The 16,286-nt window shown below is 39.7% G+C and overlaps 1 protein-coding gene across 23 annotated transcripts in view; it reads left to right on the top strand.

Annotated features, from left to right (window-relative positions):
• The window catches only part of KMT2C (lysine methyltransferase 2C), a 285,648-nt gene that overhangs the window by 224,523 nt on the left and 44,839 nt on the right, over positions 1 to 16,286 (top strand). For 17 of the 23 annotated variants that reach the window (XM_023250762.2, XM_023250761.2, XM_045053043.1 and 14 more), the window contains 10 exons: positions 2,247 to 2,427; positions 5,655 to 5,759; positions 6,089 to 6,136; positions 7,147 to 7,284; positions 7,467 to 7,499; positions 7,599 to 7,748; positions 12,818 to 12,950; positions 13,189 to 13,403; positions 14,426 to 14,499; positions 15,619 to 15,801. In XM_023250762.2, coding sequence (XP_023106530.2) covers positions 2,247 to 2,427; positions 5,655 to 5,759; positions 6,089 to 6,136; positions 7,147 to 7,284; positions 7,467 to 7,499; positions 7,599 to 7,748; positions 12,818 to 12,950; positions 13,189 to 13,403; positions 14,426 to 14,499; positions 15,619 to 15,801 — 1,260 coding nt within the window. The remainder of the gene's footprint in view (positions 1 to 2,246; positions 2,428 to 5,654; positions 5,760 to 6,088; positions 6,137 to 7,146; positions 7,285 to 7,466; positions 7,500 to 7,598; positions 7,749 to 12,817; positions 12,951 to 13,188; positions 13,404 to 14,425; positions 14,500 to 15,618; positions 15,802 to 16,286) is intronic. The other 6 variants (XM_023250775.2, XM_045053060.1, XM_045053053.1 and 3 more) reach the window with 2 other exon arrangements.

Raw genomic sequence — 16,286 nt, 5'->3', positions numbered from 1 at the left:
CTTTAAAAGTAGTGGATCTGATTTCCTGATGAACTGCTGTAATCTTGATCTCCTGAACTGGACTTTTTCCTCCAGTGTGCATCAGTAGTACCTAATGGGTTTATTTTTTCTTGAGGCGGGGGCCGGGGGGCAGGGTGGGGAGCGATATGGAGGAAGCCATTGTAATGATACTGTTTCTTGAGGTAGAGCCGTAATTTCCCCCGTTGACTGGGGGAGAACATAGTGAAGACAGCCACAGGGATTCAGCCATTTTTCCAGTTTTTCTTTATTAATCATAACAGTGTCTAGATAAATGATAAATAATTGTATAATCTGTCAAATAGATTTGTGTGGTCTCCTAAGACCTAGTGCTCCTGTCTACCCTAGGAGCCCCTATAGTAGATTTAAAATCTCTGGTTGGTTCTTGGAGTCACATTGTCAAATTAGAAACCACGTGGAGCCATTCCTTTATATAAAATTAATATAAAACCATCAAATTAATAGGAATATTACAGTTTTTGATAATTAGCACTGAAATCTTCATGAGTTATTAAAAAAATTGTTGCTAATCATGATGTCAGATTGAATACTGAAGGCATGAAATAAATGGTTTCTAAATTTTAAGATGCTCTACTCTTCAACATTTTTCCTAATGATAAAAGTATCGCTGGTATAAGAAACAAACTATCCTCTACCCAGTGGTCAGCTTTGCTGATTTTCAAATTTCTTTTTTTTTTTCCTTTAAAATTTTTTAATGTTTATTTATTTTTGAGAGAGAGACAGAGCCAGGGACGGAAGGGGGGGCGGGGGGGAGACACAGAATCCAAAGCAGGTTCCAGGCTCTGAGCTGTCAGCACAGAGCCCAATGCGGGGCCCGAACTCACAAACCATGAAGTCATGACCTGAGCCGAAGTCGGCCGCTTAACCGACTGAGCCACCCAGGCGCCCCTCAAATGTCTTTTTCATACTGAAACAGCTTGTTCATTTAAAAAATGTGAAAATTTCAAATACATCATCACCTTGATCAGGTTTCACAAATAGCTCCTTCCCCATCCCCTTTCAGAAGTTAGCATTGTTAACAGTTTGTTATTTATCCTTTCAGAACCTCTTAATTTATTATTAAATTATGAGTGAAAGTAATCTTAGTTTGTATTTTATGTTTTGCTGGACATATCATTCAACTTGTTTTCTTTTAATTCTGTATTTCAGAGCTTTTCTTTGATAGCATAGCTCTATGTCCTTTTAAAATGTTGATGTGTTTTATAGTTTGGGTGTCTGTAATTTATTTAGTCCTATGCCTTTTGACAGACCAATTGAAGCTGTTTCCTCCTGTGGTACTATAAAAAATGCTGCAGCGAGCCTTTTCCTGTATATGTATCTTTTGCAAGAGTGTGTTAAATGTTGATTTTCTTCAAAATTGGCCCCTACAAAGGATCCCTTTTCCAGACAGACCACCTTACAGAAAATAGACTAAAGCGGAATTGTTGGGTTGAAGTGAAGTGGAGGGGGGTGGGGGGGGGCGGAGTTCCAAGGGCTTCCTTTTGTCCTCTTTATTGATCCTTGAGAAGTTTTGGAGAGGTCCTTGCATTGTAAGGAACACAGCTTGAAACACTAGTCTCTAGATTAGTGGAAGTACATTGAAACGGAGAAATGTTAATATGAGTAAGTGAATGAAAAGCCAAAAGCCTTTAACAGCAGTAAATTTTGTGCACATACTATGTTTCAAATGAGTATAAAAACCCTCTTTCAGATTTATAGCATGTTAAGTCTTTAATGTGGTTATGTGAGTCAATATGAGGTTACTAAATCTACCTGAAGTATGTAAATATTAAAGCTATAGATCAAACCGTTGTGCTATTCTCTGCAAGTAATCTATAAGTATTAATAATATTTATGAAGCTTTAGTTTTTCTTGTAATATGAATGAAGGTGCCAATGGTATTATAAATTTATCAATTTTTAAATTTAATTGTAGCCAAATCTGGAATTATTGGATTATTGTATCTCAGTACAATTGTGTGGTTTTATATGCATAATTTTGTCTCTAGTAAAACTATAAAAATTTGTTTAAAAATAAGGGGAAATCTATATAAAAGAATTGACAGGTTATTTCTAAATTGTTTATATATTTCTATGTTCAGTTTCTGTATTCTTGAATACCAAGTTTTTGTGTTAGTTCTGCCTTCTTGTCAAAACAGCAGAATTACCTGTTAACCCTCTTAGAACTTTATAACTAAGTCATTTTCGTATGTGCTTATCTTTACCTAGGAAGCTTTCTTTGGAAAAGATCTTCTAGATACAAGTAGACAAAACAAGCTAAGTTTAGATAATCTATCAGAAGATACGGCTCAACTTTCATATAAAACAAACATGAACACAAATTTCTTGGATCCTTCCTTAGATCCACTGCTTAGTTCATCATCAACTCCAGCAAAACCTGGAACCCACGGTATGTGGAATAATTTGCAGATGTGTTCTTTACCATATGGAATTCGTATTCCTTGTAATTAAACCTGTGAATTGCTTTAGTTTGGCCTCGTAAGCATTTTAAAAATCAGCCTCATGGAAGTATAATTTGCATTCAGTAAATGCAACTATTTTAAGTGGACAGGTCTAGAAGATTTGGTAAAGACATTTATCTGTGTAACTACCACCAAAATCAAGAGTTGCAAAGGAAAATATTCAGTTTATAACATGCTGCGGATAATGTACAGAGGTGTGTGATTTTGCCATAGTTGAGGAGTAATAAATGTAACAGTCTTTGACTTAAATTAGGTAGATTTTTGTTAATTTCATAGCCGTAAGAAATTCAAAAGAGGAAAACAAAAGAATGCTGTAGTCAGGAACTGGCTGACAGACTGTGTTAATACGGTGGAGTATGTTGTGTTACATCACAGTTTCTTACTACTGACACTTAACTACTGTTTGGGCCAGAGAAGTCTTTGTTGGAGGGTGGCGCTGTGGTGCCCCGTGGGACACTTAGCACCTCTGTCCTTATGATGTCGTGATGATCAGAAATGTTGCCAAATGTCCCCTGTATTGACAACCCCTACCCTAGGTAGAGTGACTATGGGGACTATTGAGAAGCAGAAAAAGGTATGAGAAATAACATTTATAAAGTACTGTTAATGTCAACAAAGATCTAGAAGCTTAAGTAGTTCAGCATGTGGGAGTTGTGATCATAGAACCCCACTTCCAGATTTTTATCTATCAGTTATAAATTAATGTTTTTCTGACAAGCTTCCTTTTTGCCATTAGAGTTTTTACTCAGTAAATTTTATAACTCAATTTTGAAAGTAATCTTAAGGTGACCTTTTACTGAAAGATGACTTTTGATATATTAAGTAGTTACAGTTCCATTAACCTGGCATTACCCTAGTTGACATGCAGTCTTTTAATTTCTTGAAATGATTAGAAGCAATCTTACCAACCCCCTTGTACGCATACAGGATGTCCAATCTTCCTTATTGTGAGCAACAGTGAAGTTAAAGGAGTGACCTGAAGGCCATGCTTTTTATTTGTTTAATCTTGGCAGATCATTTTAATTCTGTTGTTTACAGTACCTAGCTGCTCTTATCCATGTCTATGTATTGTTAAAATACATAATGAAAGACCTGTAGACCCTTCAAAGGGTATCTTACTATGAAAATCCATTTAGATAGAAGTTACTTGCACTTGAGTTTTTATGAGGAAGAGAACTGATGCTGGGCAGAAGGCATATTGTAGCAGGAGAAAACATGGATAAGTTCACGAAGCCGCTGAGAATGGTTGGGTGACGAAGCCAAAGTGTGGAGGGCTGGAGTAGAACCCACTCTGGAACTCAGACGACACGGACATTCTCCGCAGTTGGACGACTCTTGACGGTCTAATGGGCAACTTAACTAGTCATAGCGGCTTGTTGTTGTTGGGTTTCGTTCAGTGTAGTCCATTCCATCAGTTCTAATGATGTGTTGGTAGGATAGAAAATTCCTTTTGTCAAGTGGGGTGAACTTTGAAAACGTGGTTTAAAAAAATGTTACTTGTAATTTATGTAGTAGAATTCCGTTGGTTTAACACACACACACACACGATCCCTAAATGAATTATCCACTTGAATTTTCCTTCAAATGTCTAGAGAATACACTATTGAAGTAAGCTTATTTCTCTAAACACTTAACAAATATTTGGGCATTTCATTTACACAGGTTTTCATTTTGAAAGATTATAATCTTCTGTATGTATGAATTCTATTTGACAAGTGTTTGTTCAGTGGGACAAGACTATTTGTGTCTTACAGGGATATTTGCTCTAGAATCTTACCATTTTTTATGGGCCCTCCCCCCTTTTTAAAGTAAAAACATAGCTGACCTGGATTAAAACATTCAGATGTACCTTAACTTAAATGACTGATGTAATTATTAAAGCTAATCGATTGTCTTACTGATGAGTCCAGAGGCCTTTGGAGAACTCCTCCACTCTTCATTATCTCACACCACACACCTGATACCATCCACAAACTTGTCTCTGCCTTCAAAATGTATCCCAAAGTCAGCCATGTCCTATCTCCCCTCTCCCTGCGGCTCTGGTGCCCGCATCACCACTTCTCACCTAGACTTCCCATGCTGCTGGCGCTCCCCCCACCCCCAGGCAGCCGGCACTTTCCCTGTAAGAGTCAGTCCTGTGCCCTGCCAGCCATCAGCCTTCGACCAACTTCCCGTTCTTTATATTGTGGACTAAAGCTCAGTCTTCACCATGACTTATAAACCATACATAATCTCACTTTGCTGCCTTTTTCATTTCCTATCACTCCTGCTCTCCATTACTACAGTCAACCACACTGGCCACACTTGGCAAAACCCTTCCTGATCCAGTCTTTCCATCTGTTTTTCCCTCTGCCTGGAGTATTCGCTCTGTCTTCCTGCGTATCACTCCCTTATTCCGTTTATATTTACCCTTGGTCATGTCCTTTAAAAGGTCTTCCCTGACTACTTTATCTAATAGTTTGTCACCTCCACATCTTATTCTTATCCTTTTTCCTTCTTGTTCTCTTCATAGCATTTATACTGATACCATTTATTTATTAACTCCTTCTGTGAAAGTCAAGTAGGCATGCACTTTGTTTTGGTTATTCTGAATTCCCGGTGGCTGGAACAATGCCTTTTAACATAGTCCATCGACATAATTCTGTGGGTACTGACATTTTTGGGATAAGTGAACGATTAATCAGTATTAAGATCAGAGTTGGAAGCAGGCATCGAACTATATCGTACCTACTATACTTCACAAGAAACTTCTAAGTAATGGGTTTGACTTTCATATTTTATTTATCTTCTGTGTTTTATTTTCTAATGTCACTTTTAGAGATGCTACTTTCTTAATGCATTTTTTTGCTTTGTTATAGCATTCTGTTTCACTTTTATTGCATTTATTTATTTTAAGTTTTATTTTATTGTTGATATACATTAGTCACAAAACAAAAAAGTCTTAATTTTTAATGTTTTGTTATTCAAAACATTGGCGTGTGCTGTCTTTGAAAAATTCCTTATTTTAGAAGTAATAATCTTAACTTTTTATGATTCTAGCACTTAGCTTCTGTGTAGTCTAGATATTTAGTGAGTGGTTGAATGAGTGAGGGTGTTTTAGAATGTAATGTCTAGGACAATATTGAGACTTTAAAAATATACTTGCTATGCTTAGGTACGACTGATGACCCCTTAGCTGATATTTCTGAAGTCTTAAACACAGATGATGACATTCTTGGAATAATTTCAGATGACCTTGCAAAATCAGTTGATCATTCAGGTATATATGTCTATATTTGTCTAGTGTCTGTTTTATGATACGATGAGAGGTATATGTGTGTGTGGAACAAGTTTAGTCTTTTCTCTGAAACTGAAAAAAACGTTTGTTTTGGCTTTGTCAAAGAACTCATCATTTTATTTGATCTACCTCAGCTTTTCTGCTTTAGGAGAGGAAATAGCAAGTTAATTTCTGTTGTCTTTCTAATTGCATCAAACTTAAGGCTTGTTGCCCTACAGTCCTGCTGTATCTTGTTTCTTCTTTTGTTTGCATTGCCCCTCACTTCCCGGTCCCGTGGTAATCATCCATTTTATTTGGTTTGGGTCTTGTAGGTCTTGATTTATGCACTTTCCAGGTTGAGAGCTCACCTTTTCCATTTGGTAAGAAACTGAGTAATGGATGACGGCTGACTAGAAGTAGTCTTCTTTTTTATAGTGATTTCAGCTGAAACAGCCTGTAGGTGCATGCGTGTTGCTAGAGTGCTAATTTGTCACTAACCCATCCTTGCTTTCCCTCTGTGCGTGCAGCTGAAGCATGGTGCAGCTGTGCTGTGCTGTGGATGACTTTACCAGCAGCTCCTCTTTTGTTTTTTGTTTTGTTTTGTTTTGTTTTGTTAATGGATGAGTTTATTCTTGTTAATATGTAATTTATAATATTACCCACATGTTAGAGAGTTAATTCCTAATGTAGGATCAAAGAAGAGCAGACTACATTTTAGTTTTTAATGGCAGCAGTATTGAGAGAGCGTGATAAAGTAGATGATAGACCACTTTTAAATGTGACTTTTGCCTAAAAACCAATTTATACGCAACAAAGCCCGTTATTTTAGGAACATAAGCAGTGTCTTGTTTTGTGACTACAGAATATCTCCAAAACATGGTCTGTAGTTGAAATTACTCACAAAAGGATAAAGTTTACTAACCATTGAGAATTTTAGAGCATTTCATTACATGAGATCTATCCCTCCTGTGTCCTACACTACATATGATAGTTGAGCTATACATCTGAAACCACTATTTTCCAAGTTAAAGCAGTTGGCTGTATATTGAATACTGTATATTCAATCTTCTTGTAGATTCCAAAGCAATAATGTGGTGCTTATTTTTTGTGGACGTTCAGACTCAGGAGTGTTCTTGTGTTCCTCAGGAGATGTGTTTTCTTCGATGAAAATATAACTTTAAATGGCACCTAAGTTTACAAATACATCGTGCCTGATTTTTCCTGATGTGACTATTCAGATTGATACAAGAATCCTGATTAGTTTAGAATTGCAAACTTTTCATTGCTCCGTTTTAATCATATTGTCGTGCATTAATGCCAGTAAACAGTGTCATGCATTTTACGTGACTATTCAGGATTCGCTTTTAATCTACTCACTCTGCCCCTCCAGCCGGCATAGATATTGGTCCTGTCGCTGATGATGCATCGTCTTTGCCTCAGCCAAGTGTCAATCCCAGTTCACGACCACTAAGTGAAGAGCAGCTAGATGGAATCCTCAGTCCTGAGCTAGACAAAATGGTCACAGATGGTAAAATATTTGCCCTACATCTAGGCTTTCTAAAAGACATGAGTAAATATGATTTTCAAAGATTTCTGCATGCTTCTTTATAATTTAACTTCTGTTCTGATCATTTCTGTGTCAAATGCTATTTTGTATCCGTATGTTGAAATGGTAGTTGTTAATGTTTCTATTTCTTTATTTTATCCTAGGAGCAATTCTTGGAAAGTTATATAAAATTCCAGGTATTTGTGTTCTGTATTTCGAGTTTCTGACAATGGCATTCCAGGTGCTTTGGCTCGGTAGTCTCTTCATCTCATTACCGCTACAATTCTGTCTCACAGAGCTTGGAGGGAAGGATGTTGAAGACTTGTTCACCGCTGTGCTTAGTCCTGCGACCGCCCAGCCGACCCCGCTAGCACAGCCTCCCCCACCGCCTGCACCTCAGCTGCTGCCCATACACAGCCAGGGTATGTCACCTCTAGAAAAGTTCCGTAAGTACGGTTCTGCAGCGTGTGTGCGTTTCTAAAGCAGATCGGCCTCGACCCTTAGAAACAATGGCTAGGAACCAATAGGAGAAAACCCTCCTCTGTGGTGATGGGAAAATAATCTGAATTGATCTCAGCCACACCCCTACCTCCCTGAACTTCTCTGGCAATCTGTGACCCACTTTGAGAGCAGAATTCTTTTTCTCACCATAGGGGCCGTGGGGGAGGAGTACCTGCCTGCTTCCCTTCCCCAGCTGGGCTCCTGTTTGCCTAGCCCTTCCTGCACACACGTTTGGAGAATGGCCCTCCACCTGGCTGCCTTGTGCTCACTGACCCGGTCCCGCTTTCACTGTCATTTCCTCAGCGGTTAGCAAATCTCCACCTCCTCACCCAGCCCCGTGCTTTTCACTGCAGTGTGTGGCACAAACATAGATATTTGTTTGGGTAATTACGGTTTTCCCTTTAGATTGTGAACTGTCTGAAGGCTAGGGCCATATCTGTCCTCATCTCTATGGAGCTCGCCACAGAACATGTGTTCAGCACATCCGTTGAGAGTAAATCTTTGACCTTTCTCTACTGTCAACTTCACATTTTTTTTTTAAGTTTATTTATTTATTTTGAGAGAGTTAAGGAGGGGCAGGCAGGGAAGGAGAAAGAGAATCCCAAGCAGGCTCTGCACTGTGAACAAAGAGCCTGACCTGGGGCTCAGTCTCCTGAACTGTGAGATCATGACTTGAGCCGAAGTCGAGAGTCAGACACTTAACCGACTGAGCCACCCACGTGCCCCCAGATTTCTCATTTTGTACAAATCTGCCTACTTTGATCTGTTTTCTTCGACCTGCTTGCAACTAGTTTCCACATAAGACTTAAGGGTTGGATTTCTCCATGTTTCTGGAGAGCTGAAATTGGATAGCCTAGATTTAACATTTGTAGAGTGAGGGGAAGAGATGGTGTGGCAGGTGTGGGAGTCTCCCGTGGGGGGTCGTTTGGAGTCCTGTGTTGGCATGTGTCTGTGGTGGTTTGAGCATAGGGTCAGTTCTCTAGATCTTGTTTTCCCTGCTTCATGATGATATACTGAATTGAGTAATTTAATGATACTTTTATAAACTGTTACACTGTTTTTGTATAAGTGCTGAAACGTGCAAATAATGTAATATTTTTACTGCCAATTTTGTGCATACATGCAAAATGCCATAATGCACATAATTAAAATATTTTAGTTACTGCTAGTTTAGCCTCTAAACATAAGTTTACCTTGATTTTTGCTAGACTAAACATGTGATTTACATTTAGATAAAACAGACTCATCACAAGTGCTTCTTGTCTTAATTGTTCCCATGTGCTTTCTTAATGATTGGAAATGCAACACTTCAATATTTCTCTTCTCAACTTATTAAAAAAAAAAAACCATCTCCATGTTTTCTGAAATGCAAAGTCTGTATTTTAGAAATCAAATCAGTTAAGGATGCATTTTTAAAGAAAAGATCTTACCGTCATTATTTAAATGCTTTTAACAGTATAGGCTCATTTTTGAAAGGTTTTGAGGGGATGCCTTTGTTTGTTTTGTTGGTTGCTTATGTGTAATACAAAGATTAATGGTCCCCCCTCCCCCCGCCCCGTCCAGAGTTTTTAATCCCAGTATATGGACTTTGAGGTATACAGCTGAGTTATAGTAGACCAGAATTCAGGTAGAGCTTTAAGAGTGGCTAAGATTTTGACAGTCATGTCTCAAAGAGTAATAATTGTAATTTAAAGCATGATCAGGTAACATACAGAGTGACACATAGATGTTCAGTAATGGCAATGTGAACGTTTTCCAGAGCGGAGGAGAAGCGGTAAGTGGGCAGCATTTAAGGAGCAAAAGCAGAAAATGCATGTTGGGTCTAGATTGCATGTAGGCGGCTGTGAGACAGGCTGTGCCAGTTGCCTTTTCTTCTCCAGGTTGCTCAGAGGTCTCACACCAGTGACGTGACCTGATGGGTTACAGGTTTTGGCAGGGTAGCTCTGACGTCAGTATTGGAAATGAATTTGACACGAGGGTTGTACTGATGAGTTTATTGTGGTTGGAACTAAGTGAAAACTTGGGTTCCAGGGAAATATATCTGCAATGCTAATTGAAAAGAAGAAAGGGATATGAGTGATAGTGATGTCAGAATAAGTAGGAGTCTGCTACTGAATGGATGTGAGGCACAAGGAAACGTGGAACGCAAACCGAATTAGACTGTATGGGAGCCAGGTTTGCCTACAGGTAATCAGGCTATAAACTAGAAGCCCAGAACAGCGAAGACCGGCTGCGTGCGTGTGTGTGTGTGTGTGGCAGAGGGTGGTAGTGGAGGCGTGACAAATTTAGTTTTAGACCATTGTTAGTTAGAAATGGGACACACACGTTGTTCTGACTTCTAGGCGGACTGACTCGCAGCTGTTCGAGGCTATAGGTGAAAATCGAGGAATTGCACGTGGAGTGACACTAGCTGAAGTTGTGGGAAGGCTGAGGTTTCTGAAGAGGATGTATTGCCATAGCACACAGAATCTCGAAGAACTCTTCAATTAAACGTGACCAGTCACATGCTTAACTCACCTGGCTTGTAGTACACGTGCAATTACGTGTTCCTTTCCCTTTTCCTTTTCAAGGATTAGGTGAAAGTGAAAAAATAAAACAGTGACGTAGACTGAGTGAGAAGCATAGAATCTTAGAAATGAGGATTGTTAGAGACAAGTTACAATGTCAGGTAGGATGAGTGCCTGAAAGACGTTCCATTGGACACTAAGATTGTTGGTAATCCTCAGTGGGGTAACTTCGATGGGAGGGTAAGAAAGGGTGCCAGAGTGTAACGTGTGGACAGTAATCCAGAAGGTCAGAAAATGGAGAAGGGAGATTTCGAGAAGATTGAGATAGAGTAACTTGAAATCACTTTCACTGAAGGTGAAGTGAAGTGGCTTTTCAATTGTTACCATGATTCATTCCTTGAAAGAGGTTACGCTTATAAACTGGGATGATCAGGTTGGGGGGGTATGGTAGATTTGAGAGAAAAAGAGATACTTCTTAATTAAAATAACAATAATGAGAAATGCTTTGCATTTATGTGTCCTCGAACAAGTTATTTAACTTCTAGGTCTTTGCTTCCCTGGTGCTACCTGTAATAACCCTAGGCTCCTAGGGTTATTATGAGGATCAAAGAGTTAATATGTGTAAAGCTTTCAGAACAGTGCTTGCATATAACGAAGGGCTTGATAAGCTATTATTATTATGAAAAGTTTCAATATGGCCATGTTGTGCTTAAGATAGTGATGACAGACATGGGTCACATTCTCATTACCAGTAAAGAAACTTTTGTTTATGCTAATTACATGAAAGACGTTTTGACATTTTTCTTTTTCAAATATTCAGTTTTGAGAGAGAGGAGAGAGAGAGCAAGCAGGGGAGGGGCAGAGAGAGAGGGGGGACACAGAATCCGAAGCAGGCTCCAGGCTCCGAGCTGTCAGCACAGAGCCCGACATGGGGCTCGAACTCATGAACCGCGAGATCATGACCTGAGCTGAAGTCGGACGCCTAACCCACTGAGCCACCCCAGGCGCCCCAAGATGGTTGACATTTTTCAGTGAAATCTCATATCCCTTAATGGAACCTACTTTTCAGTGAAGTTGAAAATAGAGGTGGCATTCTCCTTTGAATAAAAGCAGAAACGTTGTTCCTTAATCATATCCTTGGCATGAATATAGATATACTGGAACACTTGTCGCTGTGGAGTTCTGATCCAGTGGGCCTAGCTCTGCCATGTAAGAGAACAAGCCCTAACTGGGGAGTCAGATAGTTCTTAGGAGGTTCTGGAGACAAAGTCCTGAAAACCTGCAGGTGACCAGCCTCAGTATCCTCACACATAGGACCTGGAACTCTGTATAGTAGAGTGTTGTTCTAGTCAGAGGGTCTGGTAGGTGAAAGGACATCGTGCAGTGTAAAACATGTGGGTGAGACACTGTTCTTGGTTATTCCTTTTTCTAATGGTATGGCAAAGTGATTGTTAGTAGTACTCTACCATTATACCAGCCGGGCCAAGTATTAGCCAACTCTGTCACTGTATTTTCATTTGTATGGGTGATGGGTGATGGGTGAAGTGGATCTCCTAGTGTTGTCCTGGCTGTTGCAACAGAGGCCTTGTGTTTATTATTTCAGAGTATGTCTCTAATTTGGGAGGAGGTTTTTGAAGGTACAGAAAACTGCTCAGATAAGGACAGTTGGCTAATTCCTAAATTGTTCGGAACAGTAGATCATAGTCAAGGTTGGAGTTACATGCTTTAGGAGAGCAAGGGTCTTTATGGTTTGCCTACTGGCTGTTTGGAAAGAAGACAGGTATTTGAAGCTTGTGCGTAAGGTGGGATGAGAGTTAAAATGTGTTTGGGGGCAGAAAGGCAAGCCAGTAATGAAAATTAGGTCCCAAACAGAATGTACGTATTTTTAGCAATAATCATCTATTTGATAATGGTAGATGAAATATTGCTTGTTCCAAATAATTTTAGAACAAGTACCAATTTAATCATAGATGGTTTTTTGTATCAACAGGAACAAGAGTAAAATGTAAGGAAGCATTTGCTTGTAAATTTTGAGTGAAGAAGAGAAAGACTATTTAATAAAATGTAGGAGCATTTGCTGGGAGAGTCCTTTTTGTGGAGCTAATACGTATTGAATAGTGAACTGCATACAGGCGGTGTGCTGAGAACCCCACGTACGTTGTGTCTGTGACAGTAGGGAACACCTTCACGTTACAGGAATAGTGATTGAGTCCCTTCCGACAGGAAGCAAAATTAAGCTTCTAACAGGTAGCCCAGTTAAGCTCTCAGACTCCAAAACATGCCATTTTCAGTATACCATGATGAAGTAAACAGAAGTACAGGGACCATATTGCAAAATATAACCGAAAGTCATTCTTTACGCAATATTTTAGTTTAATATTGAAACAAATCCTACTTTTAAATAGTGCTAGAAGTTTTTCTTTAGACATGTTATTTATAAATAAGCTGCTCTTTAAAATTATTTATGAGTAATATGCAAACTGAAGTGGTGTTTTCTTCTTTTGAAGATGTGTTTTCGCGGATGCCACTCATGAATGGCCTTATTGGACCCAATCCTCACCTCCCACATAATTCTTTGCCTCCTGGAAGTGGATTGGGAACTTTCTCTACTGTAGCACAATCCCCTTACACTGATACCAGGTATTGGAAGCCTTCATTTTCCATGGAAACTTAAATAACATTAATTTTTGTTGTATAAATGCTAGTCTGTTTTAAGTTCTTGTGCACTAGGCGTACGTTCGTATATCAGGATCTTTGCTGCAGATGATCTAACATTGTAGCTCTTTTGTAACAAGAGGGTTTAATGAACTTGTGCTTGCCCACAGTCTTTAGAAGGTAATTTTATATTTACAAAGTAAAGTTATTTATTATCTGCCAGGGATAAAAATCCAGCATTTCATCCGATGGCAAGTGATCCTAACAGCTCTTGGACGTCATCCGCTCCCACGGTGGAGGGAGAGAACGATACAATGTCAAATGCCCAGAGAAGCACGCTGAAATGGGAGAAGGAGGAGGCTCTGGGTGAAATGGCAACAGTAGCACCTGTTCTCTACACAAACATCAATTTCCCCAGCCTGAAGGAGGAATTCCCTGGTAATTCACACCTAGTGTGGCTCTCTGTGTTACCCACCGCCCTGAGTAGGTCATGCTGCCCTGCCTGCCGGTGGTTTCCATCGGTGACTGTGGTAGGAAGTCCACGTATCAACACCAGTTTTCATCTTGTATGACTGTGTACAGTGAAAAGATTCCATAGATGTCTAGAAACATCTTGATAGAAATAAACGCTACCTTATCCAACAACGACAAAAATCAGTGGCTCAGTGCAGGGTTGTCTGTTAAAGGAATATACCTACTCTTTTTCAAGTACTACTGGTCACACTTTGATTTGCTGTTGACAGATGAGCATATCTGGTTCTGTTGAGTTGCTTTGTGTCAATGAAAAACTATCCTTAGATCAGAGCTACGGTTTTTTTAAGTAATTCTCTTCAATGCTTTAATAGTTTTACTGTGTGATTCTAGAACCTCATGAAATACTATGTTAAGGCTGTTGACCTGTCACTTGATTTCCATTTTCCTTGGGTTTTGAAGCTTTTTAAAAACATCGTTTCTACTTTTACCACTGTTGATTTCGCCCATCTTTCATTTTGTTTACTGTCCCAACACTGTAAGTTTCATAGCAATGGCTTGGAATGATTGGTTTTGCATGTCTTTGTTGTGCACGAACGCTGGTGAGGTGCTTATGTATAATTACGATTACCTCCTTTTGGTCCGATTGAGAGACTTCTCTGGAGGACTGATGTTTTACGAAACTTTTAGCTTTGGTTCTTGAAGCATCTTACATGGTTGAGAGAAGGTATTATGTTTGGCTTAACATTTTCTCAGCTGGTTAGCCCCTTCAATTTAAAAACTCCCCCAGTCTACAAGTGAATCTTAATAAGGCCATACTACATTCAGCAAATCCTCATTTGGCCTACTGCCCGCCCGGAACTTTGTGCTGTACAAAGAATTACTCACTCATGAACACACAGCCAGAATAAGTTGAACTGTCCGCACCACGTGGCGATGCGTCCTGACCGCAGCTCCATAAACGTGTGGACCATGCTTTTCTGTTGCAGACTGGACGACGAGAGTGAAGCAGATTGCCAAGCTGTGGAGAAAAGCGAGCTCGCAGGAAAGAGCGCCTTACGTGGTATTTACCAAACCTCCCATGTGTCCTGTTGTTAAACACAATACCCAAACCTTACTTTTGTTGTCGTAGGTTAATAAAGATTTTCTGTTGCAGAAAACACATATTAATACTTGCACAACTAATACACAGCTTTGTTTTTATAGTGATTTCCTATTATGTCTTGAGATAGGATGTGGAGTTTTCTCATAAGCTAGTTGGTAGAACCAGGATATTGAAGATTGAAATCGGTTATTTTAGGAGCATGGTTAATTCATTTCACTTTAAAATTCTTTTATCTCTTTGAAAGACTACTGCTGTTTGAGGTTGCATCAGTGTGCCTCAGTCTCTTCCACAATAATCTCTCTTTGTGTTAGGTTTAGTCAAGACTGTATCTTGAAAGAGACATATCTAGACACCTTTAAGGAGCTTTTGAAACATGAACTTCGCAAGGGATTGTTAGGATATTTTATAAGGTCCACAGTTCAGGTGGTGAATTGTTTTCTCCCAAAGAGCCAAATTAAGATTGTCAGCTGGATCCAAATCCTTGCTTCCATTGTAAAGCATATTAAGTGGACATTATTATTTTAAAAAAAATATCCCGTTACCTTCCAACTTGATCTTCAGGGTACCTGTTGTCAGTGATAACGATTGGGTAAAGCAGAAATGTTTTCTGATGTGTTGACAATGCTTTGTGTTTTAGCTTGATTATACTAAGGTGGTAGTGTAGTTTTAGCGTTCCTCGGTTGTGTTCTCCAATGCTAAGCTCCAAATTCCAGAGTTTAGATTTGGAGGATTGACTTGATATTTTCCTTTTCTCTAAATTAAGAGGGATGCCGATGTTTCCGTTTTTGAAGGGTCTGTGAAGATAAGGGTTGAAAATGGCAGATTACCTCTGGGTTCTCCGGCCTGGCTCAGATAGAGAGGTGTCCTCTGTGGAGGCGACATGCGTTAAAAACGGGAGAGGGTGGGGTAGTGTCCGGATGCTTTCTGGGCACAAGAGTCCAGAAGCTCTGAAGGATTCTATTTCAATTCCCTTCAACCGTTTAACCCAACTTTTTCTTAGAAAGTTCATCATAAGTTTTATTTCTCGAAACATGTTAACGTCTGCTGGGAGATAACTTTCTTCTCCTTTTCTCAAAGCAAAAAGCCAGAGATAACAGGGCTGCTTTACGCATTAATAAAGTACAGATGTCAAATGATCCCCTGAAGAGGCAGCAACAGCAAGACAGCATCGATCCTGGCTCTCGCATTGATTCGGACCTTTTTAAAGATCCGTTAAAGCAAAGAGAATCGGAACATGAACAGGAATGGAAATTTAGACAGGTATATGGTTTTTTAAAATAATTTGCTTTTAGATTGTATTTTTGTTTTTCGAGAGGACAGGACGTAATTCATGTCATTATTTCAGAAGATAGTTCTTACCAGAGTTTGAAAACGTGGTTAAAAGTTGACTTACCTTTGGGGCGTCTGGGCGGCTCGGTCGGTTAAACATCCGACTCTGGATTTCGGCTCAGGTCACAACCTCACGGTTCGTGGGCTCGAGCCCCGTGCCGGGCTCTGCCCTGTGATCGTGCGGAGCCTGCCTGGGATTCTCTGTCTCCCTGTCTCTCCGCCCTTCTCTTGCTTTCTCTTTCTCTGTCTCTTTCTCAAAAGTAAATAAATAGACATTGCGAAAATACCCACCTTTCTCAGCAAACTGTATTTCAGGCGACTGGGGAAGCTCATTAAGATGTTGCAAATAGCATATTGCCCGGGGCATAGCCAGGGTGCTCTGTGGTGGAGTTTATAATCACCTCTGCTCTTCCGGA

Source organism: Felis catus, chromosome A2, assembly GCF_018350175.1.
Source record: "Felis catus isolate Fca126 chromosome A2, F.catus_Fca126_mat1.0, whole genome shotgun sequence".
NCBI classification, from domain to species: domain Eukaryota; kingdom Metazoa; phylum Chordata; class Mammalia; order Carnivora; family Felidae; genus Felis; species Felis catus.
The sequence above is the reverse complement of the archived record's forward strand: the minus strand, read 5'-3'. Positions and strand labels throughout refer to the sequence as shown.